Raw genomic sequence first — 25253 nt, 5'->3', positions numbered from 1 at the left:
CCTACATAATTTGCCATGGCTATACAGACATACACACTGCCTCCAGCTTCTTACCCTTCTGGCTTTTTGTCTGTTCTTGACTTTTATTCTTGTTCAGATGTGGATTTGGAGCCTACCTGGGGTTAATTCTGTACCTTTGCTCTCAGTGATAGTTGAGATCTTCTGTAAATCTTGTGAGCTGATGCCTTGGGGCTCTACAGAAGAGATGTAACAGCACACTTGTGGCTTTTTATCATCTGAATCCTGTCTCCCCTGCCCAAAGCATGACAAGACACATTTGGTATAGAGTAAAATTATCATTTCGAGATGTAAAAAGTTTTATGAATTGAGGGAGAGACATCTTAAGGAGTTTGGGTCCGAATTGCACACCAGCTGAACATGAGCCAGCAGTGTGCCCAGGTGGCCAAGAAGGCCAATGGCATCCTGGGCTGGCTCAGGAACAGCGTGGCCAGCAGGTCCAGGGAAGGGATTCTGCCCCTGTGCTCAGCCCTGGGGAGGCCACAGCTTGAGTCCTGTGTCCAGTTCTGGGCCCCTCAGCTCAGGAAGGAGATTGAGGTGCTGGAGCAGGTCCAGAGAAGAGCAAGGAGGCTGGGAAGGGATCCAGCACAAGTCCTGTGAGGAAGGGCTGAGGGAGCTGGGGGTGTTGAGGCTGGAGAAGAGGAGGCTCAGGGGAGACCTCATCACTCTCTGCAACTCCCTGAAAGGAGGTTGGAGCCAGGGGGGGGTTGGGCTCTTTTCCCAGGCAACTCTCAGCAAGACAAGAGGGCACAAGAGGTCTCAAGTTGTGCCAGGGAAGATTTAGGCTGGATATCAGAAAGAATTTTTTTACGGAGAGGGTGCTCAGCCATTGGAATGGGCTGCCCAGGGAAGGGGTGGATTCTCCATCCCTAGAGACATTTAAAAAGAGCCTGGATGTGGCACTCAGTGCCATGGGCTGGGAACCACACCGGAGGGTCAAGGGTTGGACTTGATGAGCTCTGAGGTCCCTTCCAACCCAGCTAATTCTATGATTCTATGATTCTAAGATGTTTGCACTTTTGAAGTGTGCAGTAAATGGAATAATTGTGTGTGGTCTGGTTATCTATGGTCTTGCCCAGCACAGTAAGAGCTGTGAGAGAGATGGTAACAAGATTATATGGCATTTAGTGGGACACACTGGGATGCTGATGTATTACCAGAAGAAGTAGAGAGAAAACCCAACCTTTTAACTTTAAAGCTACAGTTTTGAAGCACTGAGAAATCATCCCATCATTTGTATCTCTGGCCTTCTGAGCACTCCAGAGTGGAACTGAGTCAAAGGTTTGGATGTGCATGCAGGTACTTGAAAGAAAAGCTGTGTTTCACATAAAACTTCTGTTATATACTAAAATAAAGCCCCCGTGGGGGTGTTTTTGCTTGTGTTGTCTTGGGAAAAGCTGTAACAACAAGAGATGTAGGAGTGTTTTGTTGTGCCTGGAGTTTGGGAGGTGCTGGTGCTCTGGTTTCCCTCTGGCTCTGCAACCTGTCCACAACAGAAAGGGCAACTTCACATTTGAGTTGTTGAACTGAAGCCTGTACCATGGATTTCCTTTGTCCAAAGTGCTGGACTGAACCAGAAGTCCCCATTTCTGAACACAGGGAAGAGAACAGAAAGGTCACATCTGCATCTGGGCTGATGCTGTCCCCTCACTCCCTGGTGACACTTGAAGGAACTCATGCAGCCAGTTTTTTCTCACCTTTGCATAATGGTTGTTTCTGTGTTGGGGTTGTAAACAGACTATAAATGGCAATTGCAGAAACACCACAGTTAAGATTTTATTGTTTTCAGGAGAATCCTCTGGTTTTGAGAACATGCTTTGTTACCCTTCACAACTGGCAGGGAGGACGGGGATGCCCCCAAGGAAAATTCACATCTGAAATCTCTTGGCAGCTCTGGGATGATGAAGCAAAATAGAGGTTTTTTTTTCCTTCTTCACTCTGCTCTGTTTTTTTAGGATGTTACTTTTGAAGTTACTTCTCAGGGCCACCTAAATAGCAACCTAGCTAAAGAACAACCCAACCACAACCCAAACAACAACCCAAATGCATCCCAACCACCTGGATTTGCCACCTCCTGATTGCTCCTTTCACCAGGGTGGTCTCAGAGCTGGAGCCACACATTGCCACATGCAACTTGGTGGCAGGTTTGTCCTCTCCAGACCCTCCCAGTGATCCAGGGGCCTCTGGCAACCAGTTTGGGGGGTTTGGCCAGGAATTGCAGGGTTTGGGAGCCCTGTGGACCTCCTCGCATCTCGCTTCTTTCCCCCCCCCAGGCACGGCTGCTCTCTCAGGGTTTGAATTACCCCCCCTACTCTTTGCAGGAAAATAAATAGGGTGTCTGTAAGCTTAAACATTAAGGCCTTTGTCAGCCCACAGCGAGTAGCAGAGGCCTCCTGTGGATGTTTGGGGGGAGGTCCCTGGTTTTTGAGTGCCTGGAGTTGTGTTGGAGGATGGAGGGGTGACAGCACTGAGACTGAAGTCCTCTGTGCAGCACCAAAGCCTTTTCCCCCTTTTCCCTCACTTGTGCAGGGCTCGTTTTGTCCTTGGACCAAAGGGCAGAACATGCAGGCAGGGTGGAGGGGAGGATGTGGACTGACATGACTCAGTTTGCAGCCCTCAGATGGCTTTGCCAAGTGGAGCATTGGGGCTTTTTACTCTCAATCATTTCCTAGCAGCTCATCCAGATTTTGGTTTTCAGCTGAGGTGCCTATGTGCCACCTCTTACCTCTGCCATGCCACTTGCTGAGAGTCTCCAGCATGGTCCTCAGCACCTCTGCAGCCCCATGGAGGCTGATCCTGCCTCTAGGTTTGTGTTTGGCAAAATATTTCTGCTCTCCTGCCTGTCCTGAATAGATTCACAGGCTGAAATCTGCAGCACAGGGTGCATGTTACTGGGGCCAAATTGCACACCAGCAAGATGTTTGCACTTTTGAAGTGTGCAGTAAATGGAATAATTGTGTGTGGTCTGGTTATCTATGGTCTTGCCCAGCACAGTAAGAGCTGTGAGAGAGATGGTAACAAGATTATATGGCATTTAGTGGGACACACTGGGATGCTGATGTCTTACCAGAAGAAGTAGAGAGAAAACCCAACCTTTTAACTTTAAAGCTACAGTTTTGAAGCACTGAGAAATCATCCCAGTACTCCTGACCTCCCACTGAAGCTGGGGAGGTGTCTGCTTAGCTGCTTAACTGGAAAAAAGATGGATCACAGCTCAGAAAAAGATGGATCACAGCCTAGCAGTGACACTTCTTCCCGTGGCAGGGTGCTGTGTCACCCTGGTGTGCCTTGCACAACACAGCTGCAGGGTGCTGCCTGGCTTTGGGCTGGCTTGGAGCAGTCTTGTCCATGTTAAATCAGCAATTTGTTCTTGCAGAAATTGCTGGGTTCTAATTGCTGCTGGCAAACACCTTCAGAATAGAGTAAAGGCTGAAAATAGTGGTTCTTACACTGTGCTCCCTGGGACCGTGCAGAGCGACTTGCAGATTCATTAAATAAGCTTTTTGATGGAAAACTTGATAAAAGAGCCAGGAATGCCCAGGAAATTCATGGGTGTTGACAGCCGTCTGCTGGTGTGAAAACTGTGGCAAGCCTTAGCAGAGGGAAATGACATGATTTGTCAGTTTGTTGCAGTCAGATAAGTTGAGAAGTTCCCTGAAAGCCCTTTATTAGTCTTATTCATTAGTGGCCAGAGTTACCCTTCTGGAAGATTCTTCAACCTGGTCAGAGCTCGGCCCTTTCTTGGAAAGCAGAGATGCTCTTTTGTGTCTCCCATTTGATGTTTGAGTCCTGTGTTTCTTCAGTCCTTTGTACACTGGAGCATCTGTTACAGAAAGGGTTTCACGTGGCTGCACAATGCAGATTGTGCCTTTTTTTTTCTTCTAATGGAAAGAAAACTCCATTTTCACAGCCTCTGAGCATGCTGTGTTTTGGCCATCCTCAGCCACCCCTCCAGGACAGCTCTGCCCTGAATTCCTTCCTACTTTTTCCCCCAGTTTATCCACCCCACACCCAGCAGCTACCCCTCCATCCTTAGTGGGATTCTGCTCTCAGATTTAATCCAGTGCTGTCAAACCTTTCTGTGTCGTTTCCTGTGGAACAGGATTGCTAATTCCTTTATTTTCTGATTTTTCATCTCTAGCTTGGCCACAGTTAAGCAGCCAGAAAGCAGATGCCTTTCTCTCAGCCCGTGCCACCCCAAAGCTCCTTGGCTGCTTTCTGCTGTGTTTCTCTGTGTGTAGCTCCAGGCAAAACTGAACGTAGCATGATTCACATTAAGTCTCCTTGCTGCTTCTCTTCAGACTTTTTCATGCTCCTGTACTATATAGTAGTCCTTTAGCCAGGATTTTTTTTTTTTTCCACCCCCTTATTTCTTAGATAAAGGGCTCAGAGGCCAGAAATGTATTATTTCTGTGTTAACTGGAAGGGCTCTTTGGGTTGAGAGAGGAAACTTCTCTTGGGTCACAGCCAGAAATAGCACATCTGCCCCCTTCCCTTGACTAAATGACCTTCAGATTTAATACTGATGTCTGGCTTTATCCTCCCTCTATTTTAGCCTGGAGAAGGCAATCTTTGTCTGCTGGGGGATGGCAATAGGACAGGGTTGTGGAGGCAGAGGCATCACTGCAAAAACCCCTCTGCTCCAGGAGCTGTGGAGGAGCAGGGGGGGGCATCTGCAGCTTTATTCAGTGGGTGTCCTCTTAAAATACCTGGTGATTCTTTTACTTTGAGCAGGAGTGACCTCCTGTGCTTCAAGCCAAAAAAAACCAACCCAAAACCAACCATCCAAACCCATCCTTTGTATTTTTTTTCCCCCCTGCAACTCAGATGGAAGGCTTGGAAATCAGGGCAAGCCCATGAGATGGGGTTGTGGTTGTGGATGTGGAGGTTGCTCCCTCTGTTTCCCAGACAAGGTCAGGAAGCAGATTGCTTTTTTTTTTCTTCCCTGGAAGGCAGGGAGCTTGGGGAGCCTTGGGACTGCACCTGATGGGTGAATTCCTACCACTGGTGCTGTTAAGCATTGATGTTGCCTCTGTTTGCTCTTTCAGTGTTCCCTAAAATCCATTAGTTGGCCCTTAATTCCCTGCCCACCCCAGCCCATTTCAGCTGAATTTGGTTTTGATTATAGCATTTCTCCAGCTGAAAACCCTTCCTGGCTTCTACCTATGTTGTCCTAATGTTTACCATGTGGTACAAACAAATGTGTATTTCTCAATTCCTACCTCTGTGAGAGCTCAAAAACCTGCTTGCTGGTTTGAGTGGTGAGAAAGACTGAAAAAAACCCTTTTAAGCAGAGGCTTTTGTGCTTCAGGGACAGATCATAGCTTAGTTCTGTGATGCTCAGAGCTTTATTTATGGACACGAACTTTGTGCTGGAAATTCTGCATTTTGGGCTTATGTGTTTGCAAAGCTCTCTCCTTTTCCTTTCTCTTTTTCCTTTCTCCTTTTCCTTTTTCCTTTCTCCTTTTCCTTTTTCCTTTTCCTTTTCCTTTTCCTTTTCCTTTTCCTTTTCCTTTTCCTTTTCCTTTTCCTTTTCCTGTCTTATTTTCCTTTCTCATTTTCCTTTCTCCTTTTCCTTTCTCCTTTTCCTTTCTCCTTTTCCTTTCTCCTTTTCCTGTCTTCTTTTCCTTTCTCATTTTCCTTTCTCTTTTTCCTTTCTCCTTTTCCTTTCTCCTTTTCCTTTCTCCTTTTCCTTTCTCCTTTTCCTTTCTCCTTTTCCTTTCTCCTTTTCCTTTCTTCTTTTCTTTTTCCTTTTCCTTTTTCCTTTTCCTTTCTCTTTTTCCTTTCTCCTTTTCCTTTCTCCTTTTCCTTTCTCCTTTTCCTTTCTCCTTTTCCTTTTCCTTTCTCCTTTTCCTTTTCCTTTCTCCTTTTCCTGTCTCCTTTTCCTTTCTCCTTTTCCTTTCTCCTTTTCCTTTCTCCTTTTCCTTTCTCCTTTTCCTTTCTCCTTTTCCTTTCTCCTTTTCCTTTCTCCTTTTCCTTTTCCTTTTCCTTTCTCCTTTTCCCTTCTCCTTTTCCTTTCTCCTTTTCCTTTTCCTTTCTCCTTTTCCTCCCAGGACATTAAAGAGCAGATAAAGAGGGGGAGGTCATCTTAGCAGTGCAGAAATTTCCCAGGCCTGCTTCAGTGTAATCACTTATCCTGATGTTTCATTTTCATCTTGGGCTGCAAAACCTGGGGAGTTAAACAAAAACAGCCCCCTCCCTATGATCCCTGACAAAAACCCCTTGGACCTCAGATTTTACGACTGCAGAATAAAAAGTGAAGAGGCTGAAGCTGCATTTTCATACCTGGAAGGACTGAAATATTCAGTGCTGGTTACTTGTTCTCTCAATATTTACTGGGTGTGGTGGTAGAGGCAGAAGGGGAGGACTCTGCATCACCTGCAAGTTCAACCAAGAGGAAAATGAAAATGAAAAGGTGTTTTATTTGTTGGACTGCTCAGTCCTGGATTTGAGGATTCAGTCCATTTGAGGGCAGATGTCAGCATCCTGTGTTGATCTGATTCCTTCTCAGCTCCCTTCCTGGGATGCTTGGGGGATCCTGAAGGAGTTGTCAGCTCTTGCCAGGAGAGCTGGGGGTCCAGCAATACTTAAGTATTGTTGAGAATGGAGTTGTAGTCAGAGCTTTAGGGGAAAAATTCCCAAGGGTCTGAAAGTGCATTGCAGTGGGTGCAAACTTTGTTGCTCAGTTAGAAAAACCTTTTGGATAGTTTTGGTCCTGGATGGACCTGCAGTGGGTAACAAAGATTGGACAAGTTCTTCTCTAGTTGAAGAGGAGCTGTAGTTTTTCTTGGGTACCCTGAGATAGTTTTGCTGGTGCTGCCCAAGTGGAAAGCTTTGCAACCCTTGAGTGGCTGTGGTTGCACTTGTTTAGATCAAGTGGAGGGCAAGTTCAGCAGCTGCTTTTGCTGGTGCTGTTCTCTTTGAGCTTTGAACATCCTGGAGAGAACAGTTCTGTAAATCCTGCCTTAAGTAAACTCCTCTGAACAATGAAAAGCATGTCCCAAGTAAGCCCTGTTCTGACCCAGTGCTGTAATAATGCTCCTCACCAACTGGAGCTCTTGAGTTGCTGTCCTCACCCTGGCAATAATTTAACAGAGTTGGTGTATTATGGAATATTGATTTACTGTGGAGCATAAAAATGTGCAGGCCTCAGCAGAAAGGCCTCCCCAATTGTTATGCTTCAGGAGCACTGCTGCTCAGGAATGTGAAATAAATTTTCCCTCTCAACAATAGCTCCTGATTTGCATCCTCTCTATTCTTGTTTCCCCAGGGATTGAGCCACTGATGGTCTGGAGTGAGCACTCTGACCAAACCACTCTTATTTGCAGAAATCCAAAGGGCTTTGCTGTTGACCAAGTAGAAGAACTTCTCAGTTTACCCTGGGCTGTGATTGTTTCCTCTCTGCTGTGTACTTATTCTTGTTTGAAGCATTGAAGGCACTGAACACCCTTTTCCTTCTCTTCTTTAGGGTTTTAGCTGCATTCATTGCAGGGAAAATTGGTTTACAGCAATCCCAAAAGTCACATCATCCTGTGCTGCCAAGTGTGAGGTGGTGTCTTGCTGCTGGTTGAAGACCAGGAGCTGGGAAATTCCTTCTTTGCTCAAGGAAAACTTCTTGGAAAATACTGAGTGCTGCTGCAAACCCTGGCTGTCCCAGCCCAGGAGGTGTTTTTTTGACTGAGATTTTTTTCCCAGCAGCTTTTGTTGATTATTATAATGTTTTTTTTGAAAGGATTCTGGCTTTCTGCAAGGGTGTGTAGGGGGATGCTTGGCTTGTGGGCTTTGCCAGGATATCTGCCTGCATGTGCTTCTCTGGTGCTTTGGCAGCAAAGCAGAGGTTTAGGATGGAGTTGCAGTGTCTGCAATTTGTCAACTGTTTCAGAACCTCTTATTTTAAAGGCATTGAAGAAAAACTACTTGGTCTGCTGGAGCTGTTGCTGGTTGTGTGCTCATGATGCATCAGTGAAGTTGGTAAAACCAACCTGTGTTACCACATCTTGTATTCCCAACTTAGTGAGCAAGAGGTGCTGGTCCCTGGTTTTCCAAAGGAAGGTTGTAAATCCCATGAGGAAATCTCATTGTTTGTGTGAAAAGGAGAAAAAAAACCCTGAAGAGTGACATTTCCATTGGTTTAGTGCTTCTGTCACTTCTCTGCTTTCTAATAAAAGAAGTGTGAACTCTAATGAAAAATAGGGATCTAAAAAAAAATAAAACAAAAACCCAAAAGGTAATGAAGCTGCTGTAAGCAAAATTCTAACATTGCTAAAGGGCCTTACTCAACAAAAAGGAGGTTGTGCTGCTGGTTGTGAGCTTGAGCAGTCCAATTTTGGGCAGAAAGGTGAGCATCTTGGTACTTAAAAATCGTTGAGAATGGAGCAATAGTCAGAGCTTTAGGGGAAAAATTCCCAAGGATCTGAAAGTGCATTGCAGTGGGTGCAAACTTTGTTGCTCAGTTAGAAAAACCTTTTGGATAGCTTTGGTCCTGGATGGACCTGCAGTGGGTAACAAAGAGCTTTGCATCTTCTGCTGGGGATGATGATGAAGCAAATTTTGCACCTTGGCAGTATGAGTGATTCTGCTGCCTGCTGGGCCTGCATGGTTGCTTGTGAGCATGTGGAGAATGATACTGAAAAAATGATGCAACAAATTATCTTACAAATGTGGTATTTTTCAGCTGGCTGCTCTGCCAAGCATCTGCAGAGTTGGGTTTCTTCATGTCCACATTCTTTTGCTTCCCACCTCCAGTCCCCACCTTTTCTCCCCACGGTTTGGTCCTTTTCTTGGGGATGCTGAAACAGGATTCAGAATTGGTTGTCACAAAATAATTGTGGCTGCTAAGAGCAGCTGAAGCTGGGAATGGCTGTTTTCAGATAGTCAGCTGAATAAATGCTTGGGGCATTGCATAAATGTCATAGCATAAAGATCTGGGGCACTTGGGTTTGAAGTATTTCAAAAGTTCAAACCTAACCCTGGCAACCAGAGTGAAGAATTTTAGCAAAGATTTTTAAGCATTCAGGAAACTAAGAAAAAAAAATAAATACCTGAGGTCCACTTCTGAGACTGAGCCACAGGCAGGAGCCCACAGCCCTTCTGCTGGGCCAAACTGGTTTGCTGGACATGCTGCTGGATGCTTGGTTTGGTCATCAGAAAGTGAAATAACAAGGGTAATACCAATAATTTCCTTGAATTCTCCATCCAAACACAAGACATTTATTACACCCTTCCAGCTCAGAAAAGGAAAAACCTCTTAGGGGATCCACTCTACTTTTCAGCCCCCATTTCCAGGCTTTGGTGAAAACTCCTGGCTGTTCCTTTTGTGGTTTTCCAGCAGGATTGTGGATGAGACTAAGGAAGGGCCAGCACAGCCAAGGTGAGTGACTCAGCATCCCCCTGAGTCACCACTGCAGGATCCAACCCAGGAAGGTGCTGAGTTGCTACACGTGGGGCTGAGATGTTGTAACCCCAGCAACCCCAACACACCCCACAGTCTTCATGAAGTGCTCTGATTTTACTTAACTCTTCTGCCACACAGCCCAGGGATGTGGGAGAAGGAATGGTGAATTTTTTCTGCAGGTGATGGTCCTGCAGGAGGGAAACACAAGGATCATTTTCAGTTTACTGAGAAGCTGAGAGATGGTTTGCTCCATGCATCTGAGTGCATAAAATTGGCTGTCTTGTTCCCTGCCTGTTTGCTGAGTTCCTCTTAGGTGGAATATGTGATTTTTTTTTTTTTTTCCAAAGTGTTGCATTTAAGGGAAGAAGGGCAGTTTGTTAGAGTGGCTGTTTTACTTCCTTTTTTGAGAGCACTTTCTGAAACTCTACTTCAGAAGGATAAATCTTGTTAAGCCTGATACTGAAGTACATTGATGGTGATGATGATGTTCAACAGCATAAATAATCCCCTGGCTTTTATTTCAGGAGAAAAAACTCCTTTCTCAAAGATTGGATTGAGCTCTATTATTGCTGTGCAGCTTCTCAAATAGTTAAAAATTATCCTGAATCACAGTAAACTCTTTCAGTGGGTAGGAAGGGCTATGGAGGGGGTTTGGTGGCTTTTTTTTGTTTTCTTTCTGTGCAATCAGCAGGTGTGGAGGGGGTGGGTGTCCCCCCCCTGCCCTTCCTCCTCCCTCCCTGTGCCTTAGCAGTTGTTTCACTTCAATATTTTGCATTTCCCTGTTTTGTTTCCCCATCTGCTGATCTGTTTGGGGGCTGAGTTTTGTACCCATCCAACTGGACCCTCGGGCTGCACTTCCCTTCCAACTGGGAAGGGGTTTGGGGGATATTCTGGGAAGAGAAACCTTGCCCTGGGATAGAAGAATGCAAGAAATGAAGTCCAGATTAGAGCATCACCTTGGGGTGAGGGACTGCTGGGACCAGTAGCTCCAGACTGGTGTTGAGCTCTGGGCCTGGAGCATCAGGAATTTGGGTTCTGCTGTGTGCACTTGCCACAGGTTTTGGGGTCTCATCCTGCCATGCTTTCTATGCAGGACTTGAGGTATCTTTAAATAGCTGCCCTAGGCCAATTTTTTTTCCTTTTTTTTTTTCTTTTTTTTTTTTTTTTTCTTTTTCTTTTTCTTTTTCTTTTTTTTTTTTTCTTTTTTAATAGAAATGACCTAAAGATGCCAAAGCAAACCTTGCATATCCTGATCCCCAGCAATGGTTGTTCTGTAGACAAAAGCAATTGCATGATGTGACCCGGTGGAGTGGTTTGGATGGTTCCTCATCCTCAAAAAAAAAAAAAAAAAAAAAAAGGGAAGGGAAACACACACTTGGGATCTGCTTCATTTGAATGCAAATCCTGGGTGGCCCCTTGCTTGCTGGCATCAGCCAGGGCTCCCCTCTCCCTTGGGCAGAAACCTGGCAGCTTTGCTTTACCCCTGCTCAGCACCAAAATGCTTTGGATTGGGACTTCCCCAATTTCCCCCCCGAGAACTGGGGGTTTTTCAGTGAGGAAAAGTGGAAATAACTCTTTACTCCCAGCCTCTAGAGGTCTATTTTTTATTTTTTTTTTTTTTAATAGGGGAATGAATGAACCAAGTTGAGGTTTGAACTAGATTTAGATGAGTGCTGAGCACATGCTGTGAATAGAAGAGCCCTTCAGATCCTGATGTTTCTGTCCACAGGGTGGGGGTGGGTGTTCAGCTGAACAAATTGTTCACTTTGGCTTCTTTGCAGGCAGAAATGTTATGATCAGCTAATGAGATTGTTCTGCAGCACTGGTGGGGTTTTCTCTTCCTCCCTTGGTGTTGTCATGCAAGTCCATTTGGCAGAGTTTAACTCTTCCTCCACCCCATAGATCTGAGTTTGCACTGTTTGGGTTTGTTTTTTTTTTTTCCTTTTTTTTTTTCTCTTTTTTAAATCTTTTTTTTTTTTTTCTCTTTTTTTTTTCCTAAAGAAAAACCTAAAACTTTTATTTATTTTTTTTAAAGCATTAAATCTTGGGGGGCTGAGGAGTGAACTTGAAGAATATACGGGGACAGCTGGAAAGTATCAGTTAAATTGGGTGCAAATTTCTTCTTTAGCACAATTAAAGATCATGACAGCAGTTGAAAAAGCTGCAGTTTTGTGGTGCTTGGGGGGGGATCCTTAATTTTTTTTGGTCAGAATTGTGTATGTGGGCAGAGCACATGGACTTCTTCCAGGGTGTGTAAGCATTGGAGATGCTGTCCCTAGTATGGACTCTACCAGTGTGTCCCAATATTTTACTTTTTTATTTTACTAAGTGCTGGTATTTGAGTCCCTCAAAAGATGAGAGGAGAAAGGGGCTGGTAAACTTTTTTTTAAAATTATTTTAATGCTAAAATTTCAGTTGCCAATGGAACCATGAGATGTCTCTTGGCATCTTGTGTTGTTCAGGGGGAGCAGTATGGACATGAAGCACCAAACTTTGTACCTGGTGGGTAATGCAGGGCAAGCAGGAAGAATGATGTGGGGTGATTTGCCCTTGGATCAACCTGAGAGCTGAATGTCATAAACTGTCACATTTGAAACCACTTTTATGCTCTCTTGGTGGCTTTTGTCCCTGATCTCAGGTGGGAAAGGGAATTTAGCTCTGGTGGGCCCCATTTGGGGTTTTGGGTTGGTTGTTGTTTTGGTTTTTTGGGGTTTTTTTTTGGTTGGTTGGTTGGGTTTTTTTGTTGTTGGGTTTTTTGTTTGTTTGGTTTGGTTTTTTGGGGTTTTTTTTGTTTTTTGATGTTTTTTTTTTTCTGTAGTTGGCAGCAAGATCCCTCTGCTTGGTAAGAAGAGGGAATTGCATCAGGAGCTGGGACTTAGGCAGCTCTCAGGAAGGCAGAGACTGAACCCCTGGCACTGGTGGGATGTGAAGTGCAGAGCTGGGAAGAGGAAGGCAGCTTTTGGATCAGAACCAAGTTTTGGGATGGGATTCTGGCTTCCTGCAGTTGCAGATTGGCTGCTGCAGCCTTGAGAGGTTGTGTGTGATTGATGTTGAGATCTCACACGTGTGTTTTTTTATTTTTTTATTTTTTTTTCTTGGTTCCTTAGGCAGGAGGACAAGTGTGTGAAGGGCCATACAAGGCTAAAAGCTGGTTGTTCCCAATCCAGAGCCAGCCAGCTGGGATGTTAGAAGCAGTTCAGGGCAAACCTGCTTTTTGGAAACCCCCTCCTGACAGATGTGAAGCTTGATAGAACTCACAAGGGATAAATCTGGAACTGTCCCAGGTTTGCAGTGTGGGCCATGGCTTTGGTGGGAAAGGGAGTGATGTGTTGGGATGGAAAAAAATAGATTTAGGTTGGACATCAGGAAGGGATTTTTTTTCTCATGAGGATGCCCTGGTCCAGGTTGCTCCCAGAAGCTGTGGCTGCCCCATCCCTGGAAATGTTGAAGGTTGGATGGGGTTTGGAGCATCCTGGGCTGGTGGGAGGTGTCCCTGCCCATGGCAGGGGGGTTGTTTTTTGTCTTGTGGGAGAAGGTCTTGAAATCTGGGGCTTTGAAGCAGTCCTGGTGAGCTTTGGTGATTTCTTCCATCAAAGGCTACATAGGAAGGGGGAGAGTAAATATAGAGTGGCCTCTGTTGTTGGTAGATGACAGCATTTCAGGGGACAGAAAAACCCCTGGGTACGTGCCAGGAAATACCAGAGGATTGGAATCTTGTGGGAAGTGCCTGGAAATGTGCAGCTTGTTGCCTCCCTTGTTGCCACCATCCATCTGTGCCTCTGCTGGAAGGAAGGCAGAGGATGGTGATGCTGAGGATGGTCTGGCCCATGGCACGTGCCAGCACCTCTGGCCAGCAGAACCCACTCACTCCAACCCCCAGCACCTCCTCATTCCTTACTCCTGGCTCCTAGAAGTGGTTCTGATCCCTGGTTCCCCTCCAGCCTCTTAACTTTCCAACCTGAAGTCTTTTAATTCCATTTTTCTGGGCTGCTCCATGTCCTTCTCAGGCTGGCTGAGAAGTAGTTGGTGGATCTGCTCTGTTCACCTGGCAGCTGGGCCTTTGGTAGGGCAGTCCCTTGGTGAAAGAAAAAAAAAATAATTCTTCTAATCTACAATTCCTTCAGTTTTTGGTGCTGTCTCTGGCCACCCCCTGGCATTCAGCTGCCATGGGCTGGGAAGACAACACAGGCTGATGGCCAGAAGGACCTTTTCACCACTGGTTGTGTGCTGGAGGAAGGCATCACAGCTTCTTCTCTGAGGTCCAGAAGAGGCAAAATTCCTTTTTAGGATGTCAGGAAGTGATAGGACTTTTTGAGTGGATTCAAACTAGAGGAAGGGAGATTTAGATTGGATGTTAGGAAGAAGTTCTTCACCAGGAGGGTGGTGAGACCCTGGCACAGGCTGCCCAGAGAGGTGGTGGAAACCCCATCCCTGGAAGTTTTGAAGGGGGGGTTGGACCTGGATGAGCTTAAAGGTCTCTTCCAACCCTGAAAATTCTGATTTTAAGTTCCTCTAAGGCAATCTGTGAAAACTGCTGGTGGGATTAGGGCATGGGATCCTTGGAAGTGGGCAGATCCCTGACCATTCCTCACCCAGAAGTGCTTTGTTGGACAACTTTTGCCTTGATTTTGATCTGTAAGCTTGGCTTAAATCCATCTACCATCAGTGGAGGTTGTGTTAGGGAGTGCTGATCCATATGGAGCTCCTACAACTTTTACAGCACCACCACTGCTGAGGAGACCCAACTGGGTCTGGCATGGGTGGTACCAATGGGCAAACAGTGACTGAGGTGTTGCTGTGTTCATTGGCAGGGCTGTATTTTACTTTATCTTATTTTTTAAATTTTTTTAAATTTTTTTAAAGTAATAAAAGGAGAACACCACCCCCCTTTCTGAGGCAGCCCAAGCTCTCTGGTCAGCTGGACCATGTCACCTCTCTGACCCTGCCATGGGGACACCACTGCCTGCCTGGAACCCCTGGCTGCTGGGGGTTTGTTGGCTGGTGCTCACTTTGCCTTTAGGATAACTGATTTTAACCCAATAATTCCCTGCTTTCTCCTTAGGGAAGGGTTGGAGCTCACCCCAAGGACTTGGGCTGATGTCCTTGGGATTTATTTCTTCCCCTGCTGCCCTTCTGCAGTCACATTAAACAAACTGGGGAGGTTCCCTCTTGATTTTGGACCATTGTAAATCTTGATTTTTGTACCATTTACCATCAGCATCATCTCTGCTGTGTGGAGGACACTGTCCTTGTTGGCCAAGCTGTGTCACAGCAGCTGGGGACACAGTCAAGGAGTTCCCTTCTCCCCCTTGGAGAAGAGAAATGAATCTACCTGGAAAATTGTTGGTTTGTTTTGCCTTGGTTTTGGTTTTGGTTTTGTTTTTTTTTTTTTTTTGGTTTGGTTTGGTTTGTTTTTTTTAGAAGGACCTAAATAATTAATTTTAATAAATAATAATAAAATAATTAAATAATTAAACTTCCATGCTGTTTCATGAGCTCGCCCTTGCATCCCAGCTGGAGGGGCTGTCCCATGCCCTCCTTTTCTAGCCTGGTTTTTTTTTGCAGGTGTTTTCAGTCACCCTCAGAGCAGCAGGAGGAACTGTTTCCCTTGGAGGATTTGGGATTTCACTGCTTTGCTGCTGCTCACATTATTTCCCATGCCAGTTTTGCCTCTGGAAGCACAAGGACCCCTCTGAGGAGCAGCCATGCAGTGACACAGCTCTAGGGCTGCTTGCTCAGCTTAATCCAAAATGCAAGTGCAAGAAATTCTTTTATTAATTGTCACATTAAAGCCCCCAGTGTTGAGAAAGAAAGGAAATGGGGTTTCCCCCTTCACCCCAGAGCTGGGGATCTGGCTGAGGTGACTTCAGCTGCTGGATTTTCTGCACAGTCACTACTTTCTAGTGCTAGAGGAGAAAATAATTATGCTTGCAAAGTATAATTGTATATATATATATATAAAAAATACATATGCATATTTTTTATATATATGTGTGTGTATATATATATAAAAATAATGTCTATAAAATAGACATTAAAGCTAAAAAAACTACACAATTTCTTCTCCCAAAGCTGATCCACACGAGGGGAACACATACACGTTGCTGACAGCACGTTGCAGCCAATGGTGTCATTGAACAGGCTTTGAAAAAGGTTTAATTCTAAATATAGAGGACCACACTACACTCAACACTGTTTTGGAAAGTGTGGCTGAGCCATCATTCTGTATCCTCCCCTCCTCCACCTTTGCTGCAGGGTGTCAGAGGGTGAAGTATATGTTACCGTGTTTCTTGGTTTATTTTTGGTTTGAATCCAGTGGGGTTTTCTGGGGTAGGATATGTCCTGGTTTTAAGGTGAAGAGCAGGTCTGCTACTGCTCACACTACCCTGTCACTTAGGAATCTAAATGGGTGGAAGGTGTTTTTTTTTTGTACTTAATTTCTATGTAATCTTCAGCAAAAGAATGAGAGGTATTTAACGGAGCTGAGCAGTGTTGTTCCACGGGGTTTTTCTAATGTTCCAGAGGCAAGCAAAGGAGCTGGCAGGTTGAAGGTGCTCTAAGCAGCTTTTGGTACTTCTAAAAACAATTCCTAATGTTAAGTGAACCCTCAGAGATCTGCCTTAGAGCCTGAAACTCTCTAGGGCTGCAGAGAGGCTCTTGCACCCACAGATGCTGAAGATGCAATAAAAGCAGAGGCAGCTTGGAGAGCTCTTTCCTGGTTTTAAGCTGTATAATAAGAAAGCTATATAATATAAGCTATATAATTAAGAAAAATGAAACCACTCAGCTTCTGAAGTGATGGTAGAATTTCACTGACACTCAGCTGACAGAGAAGTAACATCTTCTGGAAAGTCTTGTGGGAAACAAGGGCATGAAAATGCTGTCGATCTCACAGGTGACTTGAGTCAGAGCCACATCCTGTTTCCAGCCATGCTCAGAGAAACAGCTCCAGGAGATAAACCTCATCCCAAGCCCCCTCTTTTCTACCCTCCAGCATCATGGAGAGGATTTTCTGCCCTTTAGGTCCAGGCTGGGAGATCCTTTGCAAGGAAGAGGGTCAGGAAAGCTTGCGAGGTGTTATCCTTGGACCAGGGTGAAGCATCCCTGGGCTGGGGGGCTGGATTAGAGCTGGGGGGCTGGGGTGGTGTTGGCAGCTGCTCAGCCCATTATAAACCAGATTAACCCTTGCTAATAGGGTATATCAGCCCTTTACCCACCCCACTGCTCCTGTTGGCTTTGGGTCTTCATCTCTGCTGACTTTATCCTCTGTGTAACAGAGGGAGGATGAAGACCATCTACAAGAAATACTCAAATTTCCACCAAACGTAAGGTCAGCAGTGATGAAAACAGAGCAGGTACTTGATTTACACAGGGAAATATTTCCAAGGGAAAAGGGCTTGGAAAAAATGCTCTTTGGGAGGGCTGCAGGCAAGGGATGCAGTTGCCTGTTTTGCTGGAAATCTGACCTGAAATTGGTGCTGAGGCAGGCAGGAGGTCCTGCTAAAAAGTGGAGAACCTGTCTTGTGCTAAACTGGAGAGGTTTGCTGGCAGCTCAAAGAAACCATCTCTTCCTTTTCAGGGCATTTCTATGAGATGATTTCAAACTTGTAATAACACTGGTGCTTTTTTTTTAATTTATTTTGGGGGGTAAGTGCATTTGGTAGCAGTGCACCCTAACTAAAGGCAGATGTACAGGAGGTGAAGGCTTTTCTAAGAGCTTGGTTACTGCTCTTGCTTCCAGTGTCTGCAGCTGGGGGTGCTTCAGCTGTAAATCTCATTTCCCACGTGCTGCTTTTGCTGCTGATTTCAGCTCAGAAATGGGTTAATCTCAGCAGAAGATGTCTTGGTTAGGTTTTGGAAGAAAAATCTGGACGTGGCTGTGGCTCCCCTGCCCTTCCTGTTCTCACTGGGTTCAAAAACGCTCCAGAAGGAGGGGGAGGTGGGCAAGGGGAATTATTTAGTGATTAATTTCTTAATTGCTAAACATCCAGATGTGGCAGAGGCTTTGTGCAGCAGCACTGGATTTGTGTGCATGCGTTTTCTGTTGTTGCTTTGTTCCTGCATCATGTTGTGGTTTTCTTCCTCTCTGGGTAGCCTGAATATTTATCCACCAGATTCAGGATGCTTAGGGTAGATTTTTCTAATACTCTGGCTTTTAATGGGGGAAAATGGAGCTGTGGATGTGCACATACCTTAAAGTCTTTGTGTTCTTCTCTGCCCTGGAGTGCAGTAGTAGAGAGGAAAGGTTTTTTGTTTTTTTTTTTTACAAAAAACCAGAAAATGCAGTGGTGTAATCCATGCACATTTATGCTCCTGCAGAGCCATACTTTGTATTTGCAGCAGAAAGAAGGAAATCAGTCAAGAGCTGCCAAGTGGGTGGGTTCCCCCCCTAAACCTACATCCTTGCCACCTTTCCCAAGGCACCCCAGAGAGCAGGAAGGTTCCTTCCCTTGGTATTTTGCTGGTGGTTCTTTGTTCAGCCAAGGCAGCAGATGCAGAAGTGGTGCTCACTTTGCTTGGTGCCAGGGGAGCAGCTTCTGCAAGGTGCTCTGGGCTCTGCTGCTCATCTCAGTGGGTGCTCCTCAAACCCAGCCCTGGTGTGGTGGGAAACTTGCCACCAAGTTTTAATCCTGGCCACCAGTGTATTTTGTGACTGATGACAGGGGGGTGATTTTTAAAGAGTGGAGGAAGAGAGGGCAGATGGGTTTGGTTTGCTCCAACACTTGGAAAAAAGGGAGGCTGTGGCCAGGTAGGATTGGAGCTCCTGGTTTAGCTAAATGGGGAACAAAAATCTCAAGGCTTGCACGGGCAGGATTTCAATCCCTTGGGTACCAAAAGTTGGTTTAAAGCTTGCTCTGTGGAGTTGTGGTTTTTCTGGCACATCTGGAGTTGGGGATGATGAGCCCTGGGATCAGTCCCGCAGCTTTGGAGCCATCGTGACGGTTCTGCCCAAAAGAAGTTTTGTGGGTTCCTCTGATGAAAATCTTGCTGAGAATCAACCCCCCCTTTCTCCTCTCTCTTTTTCTAGGAGGCGAAGGGCAGAGTGGAGGTGGGCAGCAGACCGTGCAGCCATCGTCAGTCGCTGGAATTGGCTCCAAGCCCACGTCTCAGACCTGGAATACAGAATCCGGCAGCAAACGGATATTTACAAACAGATCAGAGCAAATAAGGTGAGGACCCAGAGGGACTTTGGATCCAGGGAATTTTGCTCCGTCTGCCTCCCAATGATTTTTTTTTTTTTCAGTATGCAAAGTCTGATGTGTTGTTTGGGGTTTTTTTTCCACTTGGATCTCTCAAAAAGCATCCTCCCTGGTTGTGGCCAACTGGAATGCTCTTTGGCATGGGCTGAGTGTAGTTCTTCTCCCTGGTGGTAACACAAATAGAGCAATAACTGGCTTTAAAGTCAGTTTTCAGGTGCTGAATAAACCCCTGAGTTTTGCATGTGTGCTGCTGTTCTCCATTGTTGGAGCCTTTCTCTTTTTTAGTGGCTTTTTTGTCTTTTAAAACCCTTTTTGGGAGTAGCTGAAGATGGGGATAAGGAAGAACTTCACTGCTGGGGAAGGGAGGGATTTGTGGTGGAAGTTCAGATGCTGTCACATAGCACAGGTTTAAAATTGAGTCTGTATCCTTAAAAAAAAAAAAAAAAAAAAGCATTTTTGGGTGCTGCCCTTCCTCTGGGCAGGAATTGCTTTTTTTCAGAGTTGCTCTCAGATGGTGGGAGAATGGGAGAGAGCAGAGAAGGGATGAGGAAGGAATTGTTATTGAGACTTGTTCAGGCATGCACAGCTAAATGTCAGGCCTTGGAGGGAGGAATGTTTGGAGTTTGTGGCAAGAAGGCTCAGGGTATTACATCAACTTTCAGCTCCTCAGCAATTCAAGGTCCAGCAAAGGCTCTTCCCAGGTGCTCTGGGGGTGGTGGTGAGAGAGGCTTCCAGGAGGGGAGAAAGCAGAGGCAGGGGAGGGAAGGTTGGACCTTTATGCAGCTATGTAGAAAAACAGGATAATTGAGTGAGGGAGGGCTATAAATGACTGGGTGGAAGAGCATGGCTTGCTGAACAGAATATATTGCTGAGATCAGAGCAAAAAAAAAGGCTTCTGGGAAGCAAACTGTATGTCAAATTAATGAACCCATTTCAGAAAGAATTGCCTTCCTCCTGTCCCTAAGTAAGCCAGTCATGCAAGATGGTTTCTAAGTATAAAATACAAAACAGCTAAATATTTGTATGTGAAAAGTCAAGTAATGGAGGAAATCAGAAAACTCATCTCATGAAATGGAAGATTCAGTGCTTGTCTCCAGATGATGACAGCTTGACAGGCTGGTGAAATGGCCTTCTGATGGCTACAAGCAGCCCATATGTTTTTATCTAAGGTTTTGCAGTCTCTAGGGCTGAAAGGAGAACATCACAGGATTGTGTCAAAAGTTAAAAAAAAAAAAAAGTCCCCAGCTGAGGTTTCAGAAAACAGGATGTCATCTTTTTGGATTTGTTCAAGCAAAAACTCATCTGCAGTAACCCAATGCCTGAATTTCAGACAGAACAAAGCCACTTGCAGTGGCAGAAGAGTTCAGGTGTTGAGGTTCTGGTAGTGGATGTTCTGCCTAAACAAGAAAGGGAGTATCAAATATCTCAGCTTTCTGGTAGGACTTCCTGGACATCACTGCTTGCACCCAGTATTTTGCTGTCATTGAGATCCAGGATGCAACTTGGTCTGATTTTCATCAATAAAAAATTCAGAAATGTGCAGCAGAGCAGCTTGGGATGAGTACAGGAGGCAGGAGAAATGAGTGCATCTTTCAGTCCTGCTGGAATTTGGCTCCAGATCGAACAGGTTAAAGAACTTGTTAAAGAACAGTTAAAGAAATTGGAGACAACTTGTTTTCTTCATCAGCATCACCTAACTGGAGCTCATTTGGCCATCAGGAGGTTGAAATGCAGCTGCTGCAGGAATTCAAAACTGCTATTGTGTTTTATTCATTATTGAGGTTAATTACCCGTGTCCATTAAGCTTTCCATCCCAGTGTACCCTCCAAGAAAACTTCATTGCCTTATCAAATCAAGAGAAGGCAAGTCAGAACTAACCCTCTCTTTTGAAGGCACACTGCTACCTGGGTGTCTCAGCAGTAATTGTGTTTGCAGCACATTTGGATCAGCTCAGTTGGAGCCTGGTGAGATGTGGAGGCAAACAACAAATCAGTGCTCAGAGTTAGCTGTGTTTTCTGGGGCTTAAAAATAGCAAGCTGTTGGGAGTTTGTCTTGGTTTGGAAAAGTGTGTGCAGCTCATTGTAAAGGACCTGGATGTCCTTTAAAGGTGGTTTTGTGTCTTTTCTCAAATGTACTTTTGTTGGGACTTTTTTTGAGGGGCTTTGACAAGGTGCTGGGTTCCCCCAGGCAGGATCTTCCACACCTCCCAGCACGTGTGGGTGGCAGAATCTCCCTGTTTGCAAAGGAATAGACAACATTTTTTTATTTTCTCTGTCCCTTTCAAAGTTTCACTCTTAGATAAAATAAGAGATAAATGAAGATGAAGGGGTCCTGCAGGAATTCTGTGCAGGTTGAAACACAGTGACCAAAAACTCCTTAAAAATAGGGTTGTTTTGCTTATGGTCTCTGCAGACCCAGGTCCAGCTTGTTCCCAGAGCATCCCAGATGGGTTCCCTGGGTTCCTTTGGAGCTTTTGGTCTGATGTGTGTGCAGCTTGTCCCCTGGGGAGGGCTGTGCTCTGCTCAGGGCTGCTGAGTCAAGAGAAACCCGTGATGGGAAGGGTGGGGTGGGAGTTAGGAGGAGCCTCTTGCTGGAAGGATTTGCAGCCCTGGCATGGGTTTCCTGTGTCTGCAGTGCTTTGTGGGGCTTAGGGCATGGTAAGAGATGCTGCTGTCCCCTCTGCAGGGCTGTTGAGGACACTCAATATCTTCCTGATGTGCTTTAATGTGTGTCAGTCCCCTTCCTTGCCCATTAGTCCCTTGGCAGAAGCTGCTGACTGCTACAGGACTGGGAGACATCTGAGATCTATCTCTGTATCTGTCTCTAGCTGAGACCTGTATGACAGACTTCTCATTAATACCATAATTAGTGTTAAAAATAGAAGCACAGAAGCAGCAAACTTGCCCATAAATATTGGAGGGAGCCTTCCTTTTTCCTTTGGTGAAAAGCAGGTTTTGTGTGACCTTGGACGTGCTGCTCCTTTCCTGTTCCATAAAGGGAGTTGGAAATTTGATGTTGCCCTGCTGAATCCTCTGTGTTATCCAGAAGTGTAAAAACAAAGGAGATTTAAAACCCTCAGAAGCAAAGCAGAGAGCACAAAGCTCTCAGTTTTTGGGCTGCAGGTCCATAGGGGCTGTCTGAGGACCAGGAGCAGGGGAGGAGCAGTGATGGGCATGGTGGGTTTGGACAGGGCAGCTCCTGTATGAGAGCCCAAACCCAAATCTGGCACAGGGTTTCAGCATTTTTTCAGCATTTCAGCATTACCTCTGCTTCAAAGTCACCAGTAAAGGGACCTTACTTGTAAAGAAATACCCCCAGTACAGAGAATTAATTACTGCTCCTTCCAGGGCAGCTCCCTTCATCCTCTTCCTTTAAACTGAAGGCAGAAGTCTGTGGTGGTTTTTTCTGTTCCTGATGCCCATCCTTCCCCATCTTACTTGCTGAGCAAAAGCAGAAGCCCAAATGCTTCCTGGGGTGCCAAAAAGAAGCAGTTGCCTTGGTTCCATTTACATTCAGTCCCAGATTCTCCCTTTTTCTTGTCCCCTGACATCTGGAGGTGACCAAGCTCTTTGCTGAAGGATGTTTCTAGAAGCAATGGTGAAATGTGATGAGTTGCCCTCAGAGAGGGATCTTTTAAAAGCAGAGGAAAAAAACTGCAATATTTTAATTGAGTTTTAGACTCTCAGCCACTGAACAGCCTTCTGAGATATCAGAAAACTCTGGGAAGTCCTCATCATGTTTATTCTAAGTTTATTCCTTATTGCTGGTCAGAGGCCAACATACAGTTGCATTTAGTTTATGAACTGCTTTTAAACAAAGTATTTCTGAACTCTGGGCTACCATTCCCTTCCTGGAAAGCTGCTGATGTAGAGAAGGTGGGGTCAAGGTGTAAGATGAGCCTGATGAGTGACTTCTGTGGCCAGGTGCCTTCACATCAGTCATGTAAGATTTGACTTTGTGGACTTTGAGGGAAGCATTTTAGCTCTCTCTGCTTCCCAGATAACATTCCAGGTTCCCATCCAGTCTCACTTTCTTGTGACACACCATGCAACCTCCAAAATAGTTTTCAGCTGCCTGATCTGCCTGTTCTTCATCATCTTCCTATAGTTCCTCCTTTGACCAAATGCAAACTTGTTCTTGGCTTGTTTTTCTTGTGGATTGTATTCACAGCCTGTAGGTTTCACCACCTCTTAAATCCCTTGCACATTTTAGCCTGCCTGGTTATAATACAGCTCAGAATATGCATAATTTTCCTGATTTTATGTTACATTGTCCTTCAGAGAGAAAGCAGTCCTGCCTTGGGAGTGAGCATCACTTCAAGTAAACCATAAACAGCTCAACATATGTTAAGGCTGATAAATCAGTGCTCTGCCACTCTGCTTTGTCCCACTGGGTTCCTAGCAATGGCTTATTTATCAGTGGTTGTCTTTTTTCTCTTTTTTTTTTTTTTTAACAATTTTGTGAATATCACTTCTTTGGAGGGGGGGAAAAAAAAAATCTGCTCAGAGTAACAAGTTTGTCAATTTTTGGCACCTGCTCAGAAGGGGTTTGCTTGGCTGTGGCAGGCAAGTTCTACTTGGTACTCTGCAGGCAGTGGTTTCCTGCTCTCTGCTGCAGCAAAAACTTCTCTGGGGTTCTGCTGGCACACAGCTCCTGGGATGCAGGAGGAGGGGAAGGGTTGGGAGGAGGACCCAGCAGCAGCTTTCAGCAGTTTTACCCAAGATTCTGCAATGAATGGGCTCCAAGGCACGTGATCTGGCTGCAGCCACTCTCCTTCCCCTTCCCAGTTCACTGGAGGTGGCAGGAAAATCCAGGCAGCAGGAGATTTGGTTTGGCATCTGGAAAACACAGTGGGGGATGAAGCCTTGTTCAGCAGTGGGTGCAATTTCTGGGGAATGGTGGGTGCAGAATTCCCTTGCTGAGACTGAAGGATTCACAGTTAATTCCTCTTCCCTTCCCTCTTTTCCAGGGGCTGATAGTTCTTGGGGAAGCATCACCCCCTGATCCTGCAGCAGATGATGCATCCCATCCCCTTAGTGCTGAAGTGAAGCTGGAACCTGGGGCTGAGAGGCTGGTAAGTGCCTGGCTGGGGCCAGCTGCTTCTCCTTCATGAATTTGGGGTTGGGGAAGGTTCCTCCTTCCAGGTGAGGTGGAAGGAGATGCTCAAACCATGGGCCTGGCAGAAAAGGAGCTGACTGGGGGAATTGCTGATCTCTGCAGCTCTCCCTCCCCTCCCAGGTTACTTTGGGGTTAATAAACGATAGGATTTAAACACCTTTTAGAAGAGAGTTCCTTGGGGTATCTTTTTAATATGCATGAGCATTTTGTGAAGCTTCAAAATCCTAACTAATCCTTTCCCTCTAGCACAAAAAAAAAAAAAAAAGGAACTCAAACTGAGAGCAGCACAATTAGCAAAGGCTTCTGAAGATGTGGCTATTAATATCTGCTTGAGTGCTACCCCTTGGAAGGGGAACTAATGATTTCAGTGAGATGCACTGGAAACTATGCAGAGTGCCAGGTATTTATTATTTAATGCAGAAATGTAGGCCAGAGTCTGAAGGCTTGATAGTACTGCACAGCCTGGCTGTGATTACTTGGGATCCTGTGGGACCCACTGACGTTGAAAAATCAAGGATTTTGAGGTTGTGGTGGAGTACTAAGAGAAGGGTGGTCCCAACGTGCCAAGCTGCAGCACTTTTCTGTCCTGCTGCTGCTGTGTTTGGGGAGGAAAAGAGCTTGACTGCACCAGGAGGGCTTGGGCTTCCTAGCCCAACAGTCAGTGTAGTTGATACAGATGAAAAAAATGAACTGGAAGTGACTGGAAATGGTCTCTGGGCCATTTACCTCTCCAGGAGAGGCCTAAGAAACACCCTTCCAGTAAGAGCCCTAAGGCATGGGGTGGTCCCAGCCAAGCTGCAGCACTTTTCTGTCCTGATGCTGCTCTGTTTGGGGAGGAACAGAGCTTGACTGCACCAGGAGGGCTTGGGCTTCGTAGCCCAACAGTCAGTGTAGTTGATACAGATTAAAAAATGAACTAGAAGTGACTGGAAATGGTCTCTGGGCCATTTACCTCTCCAGGAGAGGCCTAAGAAACACCCTTCCAGTAAGAGCCCTAAGGCACTGGGTGGTCCCAGCCAAGCTGCAGCACTTTTCTGTCCTGCTGCTGCTGTGTTTGGGGAGGAAAAGAGCTTGACTGCACCAGGAGGGCTTGGGCTTCGTAGCCCAACAGTCAGTGTAGTTGATACAGATGAAAAAAATGAACTGGAAGTGACTGGAAATGGTCTCTGGGCCATTTACCTCTCCAGGAGAGGCTTAAGAAATACCCTTCCAGTAAGAGCCCTAAGGCATGGGGTGGTCCCAGCCAAGCTGCAGCACTTTTCTGTCCTGCTGCTGCTGTGTTTGGGGAGGAACAGAGCTTGACTGCACCAGGAGGGCTTGGGCTTTGTAGCCCAACAGTCAGTGTAGTTGATACAGATTAAAAAATGAACTAGAAGTGACTGGAAATGGTCTCTGGGCCATTTACCTCTCCAGGAGAGGCCCAAGAAACACCCTTCCAGTAAGAGCCCTAAGGCATTGGGTGGTCCCAGCCAAGGTGCAGCACTTTTCTGTCCTGATGCTGCTGTGTTTGGGGAGGAACAGAG

At 45.7% G+C, this 25253-nt stretch overlaps 1 protein-coding gene across 2 annotated transcripts in view; it reads left to right on the top strand.

Annotated features, from left to right (window-relative positions):
- The window catches only part of KANSL1 (KAT8 regulatory NSL complex subunit 1), an 83886-nt gene that overhangs the window by 34252 nt on the left and 24381 nt on the right, over positions 1-25253 (top strand). For both annotated transcript variants that reach the window (XM_071728547.1, XM_071728545.1), the window contains exons 2-3: positions 18441-18582; positions 23582-23686. In XM_071728547.1, the coding sequence (XP_071584648.1) occupies positions 18441-18582; positions 23582-23686 (247 nt within the window). The remainder of the gene's footprint in view (positions 1-18440; positions 18583-23581; positions 23687-25253) is intronic.

The sequence above is a fragment of the Heliangelus exortis genome, chromosome 29 (genome assembly GCF_036169615.1).
Source record: "Heliangelus exortis chromosome 29, bHelExo1.hap1, whole genome shotgun sequence".
NCBI lineage: Eukaryota > Metazoa > Chordata > Aves > Apodiformes > Trochilidae > Heliangelus > Heliangelus exortis.
Note: the sequence above shows the minus strand (reverse complement) of the source record. Positions and strands in the feature narration are given on the sequence as shown.